The sequence below is a fragment of the Battus philenor genome, unplaced genomic scaffold, assembly GCF_028537555.1.
Source record: "Battus philenor isolate CCGP_79_NKW_IND1 unplaced genomic scaffold, ilBatPhil1.0.hap1 SCAF_10, whole genome shotgun sequence".
Taxonomy (NCBI): domain Eukaryota; kingdom Metazoa; phylum Arthropoda; class Insecta; order Lepidoptera; family Papilionidae; genus Battus; species Battus philenor.
This window is the reverse complement of record NW_027181662.1, coordinates 13,445,929-13,463,534: the sequence shown is the minus strand read 5'-3', so window position 1 is coordinate 13,463,534 and position 17,606 is coordinate 13,445,929. Positions and strand designations below refer to the sequence as shown.

The 17,606-nt window shown below is 38.2% G+C and overlaps 1 protein-coding gene across 1 annotated transcript in view; it reads left to right on the top strand.

Moving 5' to 3' along the window:
• LOC137927160 (uncharacterized) overlaps window positions 1–17,606 on the top strand; it is a 44,224-nt gene that overhangs the window by 25,016 nt on the left and 1,602 nt on the right. The window contains exons 22-39 of the mRNA XM_068770991.1: window positions 1,108–1,252; window positions 1,896–1,948; window positions 2,793–2,879; window positions 4,154–4,277; window positions 4,971–5,165; window positions 5,321–5,446; window positions 6,762–6,920; window positions 7,515–7,640; window positions 8,276–8,447; window positions 9,273–9,437; window positions 10,311–10,495; window positions 10,864–11,028; window positions 12,124–12,251; window positions 12,375–12,550; window positions 13,820–13,917; window positions 14,244–14,379; window positions 15,182–15,365; window positions 16,867–17,076. Of these exons, the coding sequence (XP_068627092.1) occupies window positions 1,108–1,252; window positions 1,896–1,948; window positions 2,793–2,879; window positions 4,154–4,277; window positions 4,971–5,165; window positions 5,321–5,446; window positions 6,762–6,920; window positions 7,515–7,640; window positions 8,276–8,447; window positions 9,273–9,437; window positions 10,311–10,495; window positions 10,864–11,028; window positions 12,124–12,251; window positions 12,375–12,550; window positions 13,820–13,917; window positions 14,244–14,379; window positions 15,182–15,365; window positions 16,867–17,076 (2,634 nt within the window). The remainder of the gene's footprint in view (window positions 1–1,107; window positions 1,253–1,895; window positions 1,949–2,792; window positions 2,880–4,153; window positions 4,278–4,970; window positions 5,166–5,320; window positions 5,447–6,761; window positions 6,921–7,514; window positions 7,641–8,275; window positions 8,448–9,272; window positions 9,438–10,310; window positions 10,496–10,863; window positions 11,029–12,123; window positions 12,252–12,374; window positions 12,551–13,819; window positions 13,918–14,243; window positions 14,380–15,181; window positions 15,366–16,866; window positions 17,077–17,606) is intronic.

The window sequence follows — 17,606 nt, the reverse complement described above, 5'->3', positions numbered from 1 at the left end:
ACACATTTCAGAGTGACCAATTTATACAAGGTGCTTAAATCTTACACCTATTTTCAATCATTCTGTATAAATTGATAACTAAAATATGGTACATTAATTTATTTTTTCTCCACAGTTTTTATTGCGACAGATTAACAATAATTAATTTTAATTTGTTAAAAAATTTTAATTGTCTTCCCATATTCATTTCTCTTGAGTCTGAGTCTGAGTATTGTTTACCCCACGCGCATTTATCAGCGGGTTGGCGGGCGACAACTGCTCCATAGCGGAAGTAGCTATATATTAGTCACTTTCTTAGTTACGTATATAAAGATCCAAAACATATTTTATACCTTAATTTTCATAGTTTATATCTAAAATCAAAAGTATATTATGAAATAGAACTTAATACAGCATTCAAGAGTGTTTATTTGATCGAAATATGCGGGAACTTGATCTGTTGACACATTTTAATGGTTCATATTATAATTTACACATCAAAAATTGTAAAATTTCATTTTAAAGAGAAATTGTCGAGTTTCTGGCCGGCTTTTCTCAGCAGATCAGCGTTGCTCAGCCTACTACTTATAATATTAAAATAATAGAAGATTAAAAGTACATGTCCAAAAAGAAGTTTCGAGACGTATTTGATTCGCGAATATAGCTTATGCATGTATTTCTCCTTGGTCCTTTCTATCTTCGACTACATTTTTAAAAAGTATTTATTTCTAACCAACAATATATTTATCTTCAACGACCGTTTGCCATCTAGTATATAAATTTTCAATGCTGGTGCTGTAAAAATCAATTGGTTTATCTGTAAAATATGTCGACAGAAACGCCATTAATTTCCGGTCCCCTAATACATAGAACCGATTTATTATGTTTTCTCTAAAAAATCTACTAGATGGCGCTAGTCAGTACTCTTCATAGACGTAGTACTGATTTACCGACGTTTTACTTTCTTTAAAACCACTATATATGCGTGTAGTACGTGCTCCACAAATTAAATGATTATATATCATAAATAATTGTGTATCTGTCTTCCTGGACCTTGAAGAGCAGCGTACATTCGTCGCCATATCTATACAGAAGTTAACTAAAGTGTATGTAAATGCCTACTTAAAGGGACTGGTCGGGAGATGTGAAGCGGTTGGCGAAGTTGGACAGCGCGCTGTGGCAGCTGGTGGGAGCACTATACGTAGCGCGCCCCATACAACCCTACAAGAAGGCCTGCAGCGACAACTGCCCCCCACTCACGTTCCTCGTACTGGTCGGTTCAACCATGAGACCTCACCATTTCTACATATAGACCTCACCATTTCTACCAATAGACCTCACCATTTCAACCACTAGACCTCATCATTTCAAACAATAGACCTCACCATTTCTAACAATAGGCCTTACCATTTCAACCAATAGACCTCACCATTTTTACCAAGAGACCTCACCATTTCTACCAATAGACCTCACCATTTCTACCAATAGACCTCACCATTTCAACCACTAGACGCCAACTACAATGCTGACCTCAAAGATCACCATAATGACCGGCCTTACTTTGCCTGTATTAAACATTTTCTCTTAACCTTGACTATGTCGTCGGTTTATCTGAACTACTACACTATATTCTCTTTCAGTTTTCACGTTTTCTTCATTCTCTTTCCTTTATTCACAACACTCACACATCTCCTCTCTTCTTTCGCCATATACCTTGATATTGATATATGATATTTTTATTTATTTACCTTTTATTTATTACTTGAGCCTATATGTTCTCATATGAGCGGTACTGCCCTCTGGTTGGCACTGGAGCTTTTCTTTGGGGCGGCATCGGGTAGGATATCCTACCTGATAAATGGAGGGTAGTGTAATCAAATATCGTTTCCTTAATTAATTATGTATTTTTTCATCAGAAAGACGAGTGGGTGCTGTCGCCAAGAGTCCAGCAGGAATTCGAGGAGAACAGGTATTGTATTGTGCAGTACCTTACACTCTATACCCAAATCATGGATACACAACTATCAGCAGGATATATACCTATTTAGTGGTACCCGAAACTGCTGTACTCCGCCTTAGGTGTCGGTGCGGCAAGACGGAGAGTGTAGTATCAGCCGCTTCGTTCCATCAATTTGCATGTTCTTTTTTTTATGCTTACCCAAGGCGCGGTACAGCGGTTTCGGTAACACTATAATATATCTTACTTACCATATATGTATATAACACGCCCCACGACTCCACCACACCCCCACTCACAACACGTCCATCCGCAATCCTTTGCTACAGGTATGCAGCACGTCATAGGAATGACTGTGCGGTATACTATGGGACATGCGGATATAAATAACAAAGCGGCGACGGACTGAGCTCACTCTGTGTTTGGCACTAATCGGTGTAACATACCTCCCGAAGATGCCCCGTGGAGGGGTGAAACACGTGTTAAGTCATTTAACGGTAGCAGTTGTGTAATTTGCATTGTTTGCCGCATGCGCATTTATCAGCGGGCTGGCGGGCGGTGCACTTTGTTGCACTGCATGTGCGGAAGTGGCTAAATATTGGTCCTTTTCTTACTTAGGATGGACTAACGCAAAATAAGGCCTGATTCCATTAAATATATATGTATATATGTTACATACTTAATATATATACTTAACACTTCTGAAACACGTGTTATTTATTTACAAAAATGCTTTTCAAGGTTTGAGCATGTCAGGTTTCGGGTTCAATTTAAATTAGATTACGGTCAATAGTTTATAAAATGAAGCGTTTGTCACAACAATGGAATCATTACTGACTAGAGTATATGTACACAGACGCAGCGCTTTGGCAGTACTTCGAAGACTGGCGCGGCCAAGGGTCAAATCTGCAAGACTGGCTGCCTCTCTGCAAATTCTCGCCAGGTATGTAATATCGTTAAATTTACAATTCAATTATGCTTTATTAACAATCAAATGTTACAGCATATGCCTTAATCAGGCTTCTGCTTAGCTTATAACGGGGTTTTCTCATCCAAGTTCCACCTGCAAGTCTTCCTCTCTTACGTTAAACTTCTCTCCGGTAATATTTTATAACTTTTGTGGACCTTTCTGGCATATTTTTATTTATTTATTTCGATTCAAAAAAAAATAATTTTACGCCATATATTCATTTTTATTACAATTAGCAGTAACCTAGATTATATTTACAACTTACATTTAATTTAATTACTAAAAAATAAATATCTACATATCAATAAAAAATGATTGTATTTCATTTTATAGTATCTGTTTCTTCAATTTGAACTCTTGGGGTGAATCTAGCTTATTTAACTTAGCGGAATTTCTGCCTGTCTTCATTTGAGTCGTTTCATTACTTATTACATCAGTGATGTTGGTTTTATCTTTATTTTTTTCTTTCTCATCTTTAAAAACATATTGATATCATGTCTCACACCATAACCTAACCAAGGGTAAAAGGTATACATTTATGTATATTTAAAAAATAATGACTCTGAAAAGTCAAAAGTTTTATTAATTGACGTCTTATTTTGTTACATTTATATTGTATATTAGTAAATAAAAAAAATAATTAGTTCATCAAATTACTATTGATGTTAGTTTATCAAAACAAAATTGTAATTATCTTGAAGTTGTGAACTTGTACGTATACCTGGGCCAAATAATCAAATTACGCAAGTCTATCTTTGAAAAAGATCATTATAATCATATCCTTCTTTAGGGGCAGCGTTCGGAAACTACAAAACTACAAAACATTTTCTCGTCATGTGTGTTACCAGTGATGACTTTGTTAAACTTGATCTTCGACTTTAGGTCTCGTTGGTAAACTCAGTCGTTCAACTAGCCATGGGTGGTATTGAAGGTTTTGTCCAGGATTTATCTAGACCGAATTAGGAACGAGGAGATCCGTTCAGGAACGAAATTAATTTATTTGCACTGAGTAAATAGAATTGGCAGAGACCAGTCCACATAGCGCGCAGAATGGATAGCCGACAGATCCTAAAGGTTCTTGAGTCGAGACCACGTGATCATATGGTGGGCAAACGATCTTGTAAAGATTGTCTGCGTAAACCGATTCCAACTAGTTTTTTTTTGGGATGTATTGGAGATGTCAGTGTCCAGCAGTGAACGTCCCACGGCTGAAGTGATGATGATGATGATATAATGACGATGTTCAGACACGTACGAAGCAACGAGACCGCACGTCGAGTGGCGGAGCGCGCTGGTCAGAGCGCGGACAACGTGGCAGACTTCGCCCCAGCACATAACGCAATCAGTACCCTGGTCACTTCTCTCGCTGAGGTATCTAAATTTTTTGAAATCATTATTTCAGAAATCGTTATTAATCTTAAAATATTTTTAGTATACAATCTATGTATCTATGTATTCAGTGCTAGAATTATGGACCCCTGTTGCAGACACAGGTGGACTGCTCTTCGAGTTTCAGGAAAACGGAAACGCAATTTATGTGATATATTATTATTTATCTGTTGGAACACGTATTACACGCATACAGAGTGGTTTTAAAGAGAAAAAAACGTATCGGTTCGTATCGTTCGTGTCGGTAAATCAGTATCACGTGTATGAGACTTACAGACTAGCGCCATCTAGTAGACTTTCAGAAAAAATATGATAAAACAGTTGTATGTATTTACTACATGTTTTGGTAAAGACTTCCTCCAGCTTCTTATATATGTGTCTATCGTTACTTAAATCTGTCCAATTATTCCTTGTTATCTTTATGATGTCGGTAATGTAAATCTTCGAGCGTCTTATTGACCACAGATAACAAAAAAAATATATTTGAAGTGGTTGTAATTGTCATCATCACGTCAGCTGATAGACGCCCACTGCAAGGCATAGGCGCTGACTACACCCAGAGACTTTCTGAAACCTTGACTATGCTGTCGGTTTATATAACTCTACCTTTCTTTAAGCTTCATAAAATTAATAACTCTTTTGTAGATTATAATATGAGAAATTGCATATGTCCAGAGGTGGCTATGCAGTGACGTGGAGGGTTGTGGGCGGCTGGTGCTATGTTGGGGCGTTGGTGGTTCAGGGCGCAAGTCCCTGTGCTCTGCGCTTGTCTCCCCCCGGAGCCTCGACCCTGCAGCCTTCCAGCAACTGTACCAGACGCTTCTCAGCGCTCCCCTACCTGCACACGAAGTCTTCAGCTACCTGTCGAGGGTAAGTTTGGTGTTAAGGAATTCGGGGAACGCTTAATAAGATTCTGTTGCCTAATATTTTAAAATACAAAATCATATTAAGAGTTGGGTCCGATAAGCCACCTTTAGGTATAATAGGTAACCTTATAATACAAATAATAAAATAAAATTTGACAGTTTGAAATGAGTCCATGGGCCGATAAAGTTGACTCCGCGAAGAGAGAAAAAATGCTGGAAATCTTGGTACGGAATGCAGAACGGCTGGGTCAAAACTTGCAGCCCGAGTACAATGTTTTATTAGAGGTTTGTATTTTTTTTTTAATATTAAATGACATATTTCAGGTCAGAAAGATTATTTTAATTGTTTTCATAGAATTATTATTTAATTTATTAATTGTTATTTGACCTACTGGAAGACGTAGCAAGCTACTGTTTTTTTTATTAGATAGAAATAGCTAGAGGGCTCCCGGGGAGGCCTGGGCTCGAGGCGATACATACTATTATTTTGCCCGATTGCGGTGGCTTCTAGATCTTAAATCGCCTTCGGCGGACGCTCCATAGAGTGACTAACACAAAAGGCCTATAGGTTTAAGCTTCGTGAGAGTCCGGACCAAACGGTCTTGCACGTATTGGCCAACTGTCCCGTACATGCAAGGATACGCAGTGCCCTAGAAATAGAAGTAAAACACAAGTATGGAAACGAAGAGCATCGCTTTATTGATGGGAATCGTTTATCATGGGCGAAGGTTTCGTCACCCTTTCATTCGCTCGAATGGCGGTGAGCGATAACATAAAAAGGAACAAGACGCAATAGATGAACAGGAAAATATATAAAAATAAAACTAGTCAAGTAATAATAAAAATAATACATAAGTAAGTTTATTATTGTATAATATAACAAAAATGGAAAAAGCCAAAAATCCTGATGATGTATAAAGATAGAAATAAATAAGAAAATAAAGAAATAAAATAACGTATCACCTTAAACCACCTAAGAGTAGAAAGATGATGAAAGCAAGAAGGAACAGTAGAAAGAATAAAAGATATTGAGAAGAATGAAATGGAGTGTTAATAACATTTTAAATACCGAAAAACCTTTTTACCCAAACAAAGTCCCTGTTAACATGCGATAGGGATACGACAGGCCCCCAAAAACGTTGGCCATTAAAAAAAATACCCAAAAGGCCCTCATAAGAGAACCACGTGTTTCTCTGTCATATATCGATAATACCCGCTCAGTGAAACAAGGGCGTGGCTATGGTATATCCCTCCATAGATATCTTTTAGGAAGGCTTTGCAGTGGGAGTCTGTGAGATACAACGGTACAATACAGGGTATAAATATAATACAATAATAAATAAAAATATCAAACTAACTTAGACGCACTTGCCGTTGAAAAAATAAAGAAAAATAAATGAATTAACAGATAATAATCATGGGTCTAGTAAATAGTTGTTAATCATTTTTTTTTAAACGTAACAAATTTCATAGTGATAACTTTATACAGGTGATTGAAAATAAATGTGAAATCTTTAAAGTTGACAAAAAGTCATTTCATTCACACCTTAAAGTTTTAACACCTTTAACCAATGACTATGTATCAAATCTTTTATTTCAGTTAATAGGTGTCCATATAAGAGCAGTGTGCAGAGTGAGTGAGGTGTGTTGGTTGATACTGCATAGCTCAGCTGCGTGTACACGCGGTACATTCCCGTCGGGCCTATGCGCGCACGTTGCACTGGCAGCTGCGCAAGCGCATTCACTGACCTACAACGAGGTAATGCTCTTTTGTAAAATACTGTTAAGTGTCTTGGTTGGACTCTAAAGTGCCACTTTTATTCAAAATTGGCCTTTTTTTTAAGGCGCCGAAGTAACATTTTCCTATCTACGTGATCGCTTAACTATAACTTCGCGAACACTAAGTGTTTACTCCACGAGCTCATTCGTTGTTGCTTCTTATCGTCCCGTGATGTCTGAGGAAAATACTTCTGGTCTTTTTCCATCTTCCTTCCTTAAATACCGCAAGCAGGTAAAGAAACATCAAAAGGCACTTGAAGAACCTCTATTGTAGTCTACAGTATTTTCTCTTACCGCCTGCAGCGACATGCAATTAAGCGAAGGACGCACAATAGAGCCTATATAACATAGCCTTAGGGCGCGGTCCAGAGGGGCTTTGGTCAGAAGATTACGAGGAGCCACGGGACCGTCCCTGCACTCGGCCCTTATCCTTGCCGGACTGCTCCTGGACCTATGGGTCCATGAAGCAGCCCATTTATTTGAAATAAAGTGTAGCTGTTCTCGGCAAGTGGTAGGGAATCGGGAACTGGAGATACCGGTCAGCTACCCAAGACTTCCACATCCATTTGGGCAGTTAGGTGTGGAATTCTCCTGCCTGGAGGAAGGTGAGGAGGCTGCCCGACTTGCCACTGCGGCTGCTGATCTGGTTATTTACACCGACGGCAGCCTCATAAAGAATAAAGTGGATGCGACGTTCTGCGTTATGCGGGACTTTTTGATGCCATGTCGTCAGTTTTGACGGCATTCTTTTTTGTATCTGATATTTGAGCTGTTGTCACAATACTTGTTAATTGGGGGGGGGGGGGGTATCCTGGTGTTTAAAGTTAATCAGTTGATCCAAGTTAATCTAAGTTGATTACCGGTAACAATGATTATAGTGTCAATTCATTTAAGTTTATGTTAAATAAGTTAGCATTTATGAGCTACGCCTTAACTACGATATCTGATAATGTTTCCGTTGAGTAGCGAAATAAATGGCCAAGTTCAGATTTCTGTAAGATATCATGAATGATAAGAGACGAAAGAAAGAAGAGACATAGCCAAGTGGATTGGAAAGTTGTAGGTTATGCAGCAGAACCCATGGTCATTGGGACTTGGTTCCGGAAAAGTGACCACAGATCGTTTAAATCGACCACTTTGTTAAGGTCGTCAGAAGACACTGGATGCAAGTAGATACCAATCGATCTATTTAAAATCTGTGCTGAAGACCTATTTTACAGCAGTGAAAGTTTTCTGAAATTATGGCTATTAAATTTTCAATTATAAATTAATACCACTATTAATGATTCGAAAAGGAGATTAAATAAAAAGTGTTTATAATCTAAACTTTCACAGCTGGGAAACCTTCTAAGGAGCTTGGGAAAACTATGGTGGGGACCACGCACAGCGCTTACTGCAGAAACAGATTCCTACGTGCAGTATGCGACCTTCGTTGCAGATTTGTTGCAGACACTACAGCGAGCCTTCGCAGCAGCTACCGCGGCACTGGAATATGACGCTGAGAAGGGTAAGATATTTGATAATTTTCTATAACTGAACACATTTAAATGACCCACAACTTTTGGTTCAGCAGACTGTAATACTGGTGAAAGCTGCCACATCTTTTACTATAGTATCTTTGATTACTTTTCTCTAGGCTTAGCGGCATTACAATCCAATACATTATAATACAGTGTCTTCCAACGTGGGTCCCGCGCCCCACAGAGGAGCAATTTGACTGTTAACCCTTAATAGCCTGATTTACGAAAGTGATTTTTTTTATATTAATGTGTTTGCTTGAGGGTCTAGATGAAGGGAAAAATATTTTTTTAACACGTTGGAAAGAACATTATACAACAGTAAAATACGTACAGCCAACCTATAAAAAAAACTAATAGTAATGTGAACATTCGGTTTAAAAGATTGGCATCAAAATTGAAACTCTAGGCTATTAAGGGTTAAGGGAGCAATTCGAAAGTGGGCTTGACACTAGTTTAACCTTTTTGCTTATATAAGGGGGCATAAGAGTTTTAGAAAGTTTAAGGTGAGATCGAATCAGAAATAAAGAGATCTGCAAGAAAACCAAGATCACCGAAGTAGCTCGAAGAATTGCTTGTCTGAAATGGCAGTGGGTAGAGCACGTTAGAAAGATTCTCAAGTGGCGACTTCAGCCGGTTGACACGGTGCTGGTAGGCCGCCCACTAGATGGACCGACGACATGGATGCCCACTGCATGGCATAAACCTCCTCTTAATATCACCATGATGTCTTCCGTAACCCATTATGTTGTCGGTCAACTGGCTCCGGGTATATAATACGCATGGATGTAATAATTTGTAATTGTTGTCTTTAGCGTCATGGTTCTCGTGGTCAGCGCTGAGCGAAGCTTGGGCTCCTTGGGTGTATCCTGGCTACCAGTGGTCGCTGCTGCCTATCACGCACTCAGACGGGCGTACACATGCATGCATGCTGCAACGCTTCGTGGAGACGCTGCAGATTATTATCGACAATACTCCAGGTATCGTTACTATTAGTAAATCTCCTTTTCTATTTGGCTTTGCAATTATTAAGAATGGAAGGCCTTCTATGTGCAAATCTATTGTGACTTTGTGTTATTGTGCAACAGTACGTTGTTATGCCTCCTAGAGACGAGTCACGGTTTGTACCTACAAAACGGACTTGTGCCTATCTATGCAAATTGATGTTTTCTGTAGAATTCCCTGAGCTGTAAGGTACACCGAGAAAGTGTTTAGTGGCCAGGAAGACCACTTAATCCTGTCCATCCTACAAACGACAGGATATCATGTTTTTCCGAAACTAAGACACAAAGTTCGGTATATTATACCTTTGCGCACAATCGATGGTCACAGGTTTGTTCCGTAGTACATCACAGGCTCTTTCTTAATTATTGAGGCCGATCATTGAGAAAGTTTTTAAGGGAACACATAATCCTATTTTTTTAATTTTCCCCTGAAACCAATACAAATAAATCCAAGCCTCGTAATTTGCTTAGGCATATTACGAAAGGCACCACCGATGAGGTTATATGTAGCAAGAAATCCATAAAAATCCTCTTTCCCACAAAGTACAGGATATCTTGAGTATGTCTTGCAAAATTTCCCCCCGGAAATCAAAACTAAAAAAAGAGAAACCGACAGTTTACTTGGGTTTAGAATTAATGGGCACGTACGCAATCCATAGGGGTTTTAGGCCTGGAACCTCCTAAATTAGTAAGGATGACCATCGCGGAGGTTTTATTAGGTAAAAATCCCTCATAGCTCCGCAGAAGGAATTTTGTTGTGTGCCATAAACTTCCTTGTCAGAGACCAAAAAAAAAAAAGATCTACTCAAATGATACTACCCCTTGACTACTAATAAAACATGTTCACAGGAAGTGACGAGTTCATACTCCGTTACGTATGGGAATGGACTGTACACATTTACCTTGCGGTGTCCATTCCTGGTGCTGCCCAGGGGAGCCGTGTCCAGTTGTCCACGCTACTGGCGACACTTGAAGCTCTAGGCTGGACTCAAACACAGTGGATGCATGCCAACTGCATGCCCTTAGCCCTACAGGTACAGCTTGCTCGAGTAGCAATTGTGCATTAGCTGAATCTCTTAGAGAAATGTTTTGTTAATAAAATATTATAATATTGTCGATATATACAGGTTGATCTGTAATGCTGTCAATTAATATAAACCCTATCCAAAAATCAATGGTTCCAGAAATAATAAATAATGTAAAAATATTGTACTAAGAAAAAGCGTTTTCAAAATTCAGATCACTACATATTAAAATTAATTATTGCATATTGTATTGTAAAATTTTTATTTACAGCAAATCATTTTTTTTAATCCAAAACTCATAATGAATTCTAACATAGTTTTTAAATAACAGTAACAGTAAATATAAGTCATGCTCTATCGATCCTAATGTACTAAAGGTAAGCAGAAGCACTGATAAGGAGATCACGACATGGTGTTGCTTGACTTGGCGGAACACCGGCGCCGGGTCCTGGCTCCGGGGGATCCCCGATGAACAGCTGGCACCACACCTGGCCGCGTTGCTCTCTATATTCTGCTCGCCACATTTACAACTACCCTCACTAGTAAATATACTTTTTTTATAGTTTTCTGTTTGTCTTGACATATCGTTGCCAGTAGCATAAACCTTGAAGAACCTAAGCTTCAGATGGTGAAAAAACTTTTAGATAAAATGTTAAAGATGAAAAATAAAATTCAGCTAAAATTGACTTCCGAGGCAGCCTGGGTCGGGCATATCTATTTTTTACTTGAACACTTACAATCAATTAACAATTATTACATCATATTATTACTAATTAGGTTTAATAACAGACACGAACAATATGTGTGTATGTTTGTTCTACCATTTATTTATACTTCTACTGTTTCCATCCTATGGTTGTCTGAAAGAGATTGCCTCGTGTGATAAGACCGCGCATTGTACTTTTTTGTATATTGTTATGAAACCATTTAAATGTATCCTAGCGTGTACAATAAAGAATATTAAAAATATATTTATTATATGTATATAAATCACTCTCTATAGGTCTTGTCGGAAGTCGATCACCTATATAATGGAACCCTTGGATATCTATTGGATTCAGGCGTTACTTTACGGAAGTCCATCCTAAGTAAGAAAAGGACTACCATATAGCTACTTCCGCTATGCAACAGTAGTCGTGCAATAAAGTGCAACGCCCACCAGCCCGCTGATAAATGCGCATGCGGCAAACAATGCGAATTACACAACTACCACCGTTAAATCACTCAACACGTGTTTCACCCCTCCACGGGACATCCTCGGGAGTTATGTTATACCGATTAGTGCCAAACACCGAGTGAGCCAGTGATCCTTGGAGGCGTACCAAGCGTTTCACCACAAAATTTCTGACTCGCAAAACCCTTGCATGGAACAATCTGTTGGTTTCATTATTTCCCGAACACTTATAATCCGGATCTCTTCAATGTCAAAGTGTATTTGTACCTACTGCGTCTGCGTGCTTCTATCATCTTTCTATCTATCATTCTTTCTATCATCTGAGTTGGTGGTCAAAAGCGGAAAATTAAATGTTAAAAATATGTGATCACTTTAACATTCCAATTCGCATGGACTTGTAGGTTCCGTTCGTACGTTTTTTTATAAATATACATATGGTATAACAAAATATAAAAACTTTCAGACATTGAACGAAGCAACACGTCTACCTTGGTACCGTCTGCCAGAGGCCGCCCTGGACGCTGCCTTCGAACAGTTCTTTGTGGATCACCATAATCCTGCTTTTCCCTACCACGAGACTCCACAATTCAGGTAAATTGAATAGAGCCATTCTCAAGACCATTGACTAAACCATCTCTGATGACGTCACAGGGCAGAGACAGGTTTTTGTTGTAATAGAGAAATATATATATTAATCAAATATAACTTGTCAAGGGTACTGCTGGCAGCGAGTCAACTGATAGTGGTGGAAGGGGTAGAGGGCGTGGCCGCAGCGTGCCCGCGACGTGCCCGCAGCGTGTCGCAGTGCGTACGCGCAGCTTCTGCACCCGAACTGATATCACATGTAGTTGCATTCACTCGGGCCATACTTCGAATACTCAGTGATTTAGGTGCGTGTACTCTACTACAGATAAAATACTGTAATAACGCTTATACATTTATCTATGCACATAAAACTTTATAAAAATGTTATATAATAAAAACTTTGTAAAAAAAAAACTTATACATGTATGTTTATATGGTAACACTGACAGCACAAAAAGAGAGAGAGAGAGAGTTAATGATAGAACCACTGAAGCTTTCGTGTCTCTCAATTCCTTGCTCTATTAGTCAAATACAAAAAAGATTGCCAGATACTGTGATATTTTAATTTTTTTATTTATCAAAATTATATTAGTAACCTAAGACTTCTTCTCTGATATTATTGTACACCATGCATAATGGAGAACTTAATACCAAAGGCATTCTTTACCAGTTAACCATCTGGTGGTGCAGAGATAAATTGATAAAAGTAGGTGAAACTAGTTAATATTATAAAATACGAAAAATGAAAGAAAAAAATAAAATCAATTCAAAACACCTTATTTAAATATACTAATGGCTACTACATACTATAATTATGTATAAATATACCGTAATTTATATATATATATATATATATATATATATATATATATATATAAGTCAACGTTTACTATTTTTACCAATATAAGATGTAATATATAATTGGTTAAAGATAGATAGACTAAAAGGGATACATGTATAGCACATTAAGATAATGTACGCCATATCTTAAATCAATTGTTACAGAAATAATAAATAATATAATGATAATAAAATAAAAAACCTTTTCAAAATTCGCATTACTGCGTATTAAAATTAATTATTATTTACTATTTGACCCTTCAGACTTATTGTTATTGGCTTGTCGCATTCCATTAGAAAAAATAAATTACTAAAACGAATATTTCAGAGAGATATTTACGGCACAAGGTGTACGTATATACAATAAAGTTCAACAATCAATTTCAGATCTGTCACTGGAGAGATTTAAAACCAATAGAAGAATTATTGAAAAAATGTATATTATTCTATACAAAAATACTATACTGATGTTAATGCGTCGAATTAAATTATTGATGCACTCTTTATAAAACTGTGTTTCCAAAGAGCAACTGTTGAGTTTCTCGCCGGCTCTTAGCAGAACTGCCTTACGAGCCGATTTGATAGTGTTTTAAACTGCCTATTCGAATAAAGAATATTTTGATTTTGATAAATTTATATAGGCTGATCGTAAATACGTGTAAAGGATATACATACACACCTTGAAAGCCTTTATACTTATAACCAATCATCAACACAGTATGTTCTCTTTGTAGCGCCACATATAGAGAATTCGGAGGGAGAAATAGAAGAACTGCTAAGCAGAGCTATCGTGATTATGTGCATTGAACCTGCAGCTGGAGCGGCTTTACCCGTGCGTCTATCTCTTTCTATTTTTTTATCTTGTAAATTGAGTGTATACGGGATGTTCTAAAAGAGTTTGGTAAAGTCATTTCATTAGGCGATATGTGGTGCGGAACGGCAACTCCGTTCCGTCGATCTATACTTTCTTTTTTAGTACATTGCCGTACAAAATACAAGGGTGTCTATGTTTTTTTGATTGTTTTGATTTTTTTATTTAAAATATAATTTCAGACTACCCACTTTTAAAAATTGTAATAAAATATTAGCGGTATTATGCAATACTTTTGCTAATATTTTATTTTTGGTATTACTTTTTATAAGATACCTCGTTTTCAGGTGTGGGGGCAGTGGATCCAGGAGTGCGGTTCCAGGCTGCGTCTAGCGTGTGCGTCCGCCGTAGCATCCCTCACGGCTCTGGAATACTTTGTGCCCCTAGTCGAGGTCGTCGCCAAAGCGCACATGACGCGATCAGGTCAGGAGTACTACAGAAGCATATGCACACCCAAACTTAATAAACAAATTTATAAATATTGCCAGAAAAACTTAACCATTTTGTACATAGTTAAAGTGTATATTTTTATACAGTGAATAGAGACCACGTGGAAAATATCTTTTTAAAAACCATTATGCCTTCTAGTCTATAGACAATATGCGAACAGTCTTGTGATAAACTGGTTTAAATCGTTTTCTTCACTTGTTCACTTCGCACTAAGTTAACTTTTTTCAGTTATCATGTAGTCTCGGTGGTAATTTCGTCAATTATAATACAATTTAATTAAAAATTGCAGGTTGTTTCAGCCCATAAACACCGACTGCAAGGCATAGGGCTCCCCCAAATATATCTATGTCTAAATATTTTTTGAACTCGGACGAGTTGACTGTCCGCCCTTCCACTATGGAAAAAGACACGTAAAAAATTATTAAAAATGTAACAGTCCCTTTCTCACAATAAGCTAAGAGCATACGAAAGGTTCACAAAAACAGGAGCCATAGAAAAAAACACTTCTACTATTCGCATTTTTCACTTCGGACGACTTCTTTCTTGTCAGGTGCCAGTCACTGACGGGTCTATTTATCTAATATAGTTTCATATGATTTATGTGCCGTAAGCCATATAGTTCTTACAGCATCTGAATTGAGCTTGCGAAGCCCATGTTCGCAATACAATAAACCAGCCAGTGTACACGTTTGATTTTAAAAATACTGACACCCTGAACTTAAAAGTTTTACCATCAGGCAGTCATCGATTATTATTATTATTAATTATTCCATAGGGTCAGAGAGTGGAGGGTGGGGTGCGTTGCGTGGGCGGTGGGCAGCGTGCCCATGGGGGGCGGCAGCTGCCAGTGCGGCTGCTGCAACTCGTCGCAGCTGGCACGCCGCGTACGCGCTGCTACCTGCGCCTGCGCAGCCACCAACTGACGTCATACGCACACTCTCACAACACGACCTCACTGCGTAAGCAAAACAATTATTTATATATTGATTTTATGTACACAACTTGACCATAATAAGGTCGTATGTCAATTTTGTAGATGGACGTCCTGCGAAGTTTTCAATGGCCATCATTTCCGTTCGTTATTTGGTCGGCCTGCTGCCACTTAAAATCCACCAGTGCCAACATGCTGAGCCATGTAGTCTACATTCGTGTAAAGATCCCCTCTTTCCTAATTCAATCTCGTAGTAACTAATAGAATTTTTTAAAGTGTAATAGTAAACGGAAAAAATAAAACAAAAACCGTACTGCGATATAAAGAAGTAACCTTCTGTAAAATCTAAGGAGCGAAAGAAACAGAAGGAAGGTTATGTGTATTGTAAAGGAAAATAGATGACGAATGAAAGAAATTGTGAAGAATGTAAGGAGAGATAGATTATTATTTCATAAAGTAAAAAGTCCCTGTCCCTTAAAAATAGGGGGTTGACGAGAGGTTCTGAATAGGAGAGGGGAGGCCATAAAAAATAAACTCGTTGATCATTCTGGAACATTCTTTACATTGGACGAATGAGCTTGACAGAGACAGAGATCGTTTTGTAATCAAAAATCGAGTAGAGGTTCGTTGCTATCGAGCGCTAATCGTTATATGGAAGTGTTAATCGATTTCGGGACAGTCTAGACCAGTGTTACCCAACGTGGGGCCCACGCCCCACAAAGGGGTAATTTGATTTTTTAGGGGGCAATTCGAAAATAGAATCAATATGATGGTAGCCTTCCGCTCCGGGCCCATTAAATGCAATGCCAGATGTCAGGTTAAAGTTAAAAGCAAATTCTTAATTAAATATAAATGACAAATTTGAAATGCTGGACATAAGAATTTTGAAAAAGATAAGATGGGGCATGGTATAAAAAAGGTTGGGAAACACTGGTCTAGGCCGAGGTCACTTCTCACGTATCTCTTGTGGCTAAGATCTTGACAGCTTCGGTAAAACAAACCATACAGGTTGATTGGTTATAAATGTAAAAGCTTTAAAGCGGTGAATGCACAGTAAAAGTAAGAAAGCAAAAGTTAAAATTTTTAAAATTTTTCTCAATCATCCTGTATAACGTCATTCTGAAATAAGTTACATTCTCAATTATCTCAACTTTCAGCAGTAAGTCAAGAGTAGTTCTTCTTTTCAATGGTCCCCGATTTTTGGAGCCTTTCTTACACCCGTAGCTTATTGTGTGAAAGGGACTTTTACTTTTTTAATAAATTTTTCACGTGTCTTTCTTTGATTCTCTTCTTCCAGTCTTCACACAGTCTAACATTCTCATTCATTCTTAATTTTTCTTCTTTGCGTCTCCTTTCATCTCCTCAATTATTACAATCTAGGTCTTGTAACAATGTATCACAGTCTATTCTTATAATTAATTACATTCTTCATCACCCTCCTGCAGTGCAGAAGTCAGTAGTTGAGATTGGCAAAGGTGTTAACACAATCTCTGTCAGATACCAGACGTCAGACTTTAGTTTTGTTATAGAAGCGATGATGACCCCATCATGGCTGTGTGGGTTTGCGTCGCATGCCGTGTGGCGCGGGAATCTCAAACCTCTGCGGTTGCAACACCTCCAGCCAATGATAAGGAGGAGAGGGCGCTGTCAGCTCGGGCAGTGCTGTCCCGATGGGCGGCTGAACCGCGTCGCTCGCTGCTCCAAGTGGTTGCCATGCAGCAGAACTACGAAGCAGCTAAGTATGGCATCCTTTACTTCAATAACTTACTTTCATTCAAACTCATATTTACATACATACATAATAGCAATAAGCAATTTAGCTTATATTTTATATTTCAAATGTTGTTAGTTGTCTACATGTAGAAGTATCTTTTCAGCCGTTACTGGGTATAGATCTTTTAGAACCTGCCTGCCTTTAACATCATCCGAAGACATGAATAAGTTTTGTCCACCTTTACTCCAGAACCTTAAGGCACAAGAGGCCTGTTTTACCCGCTATTTGGCCTATTCACTTTTAAATTTGGTGATCCGCTAAACTATCTTCTACGGATCTATACATTGCTAATTCGATCTCTTAGAGAAATCCCGAGTATGGCTCTCTCTATGGCACGTCGCGTAACTGAACATGCCAATGAGGTCTGTAGTGAGTAATCACGTTTCTTTCATTACACAGCCATCATATTCTTTATGCAACTAATACCTTAGTTGAAATCTAAAGATATAAGACATTGACCTGCAACACTTTACACAGGTCGTCGCGTTCTACATA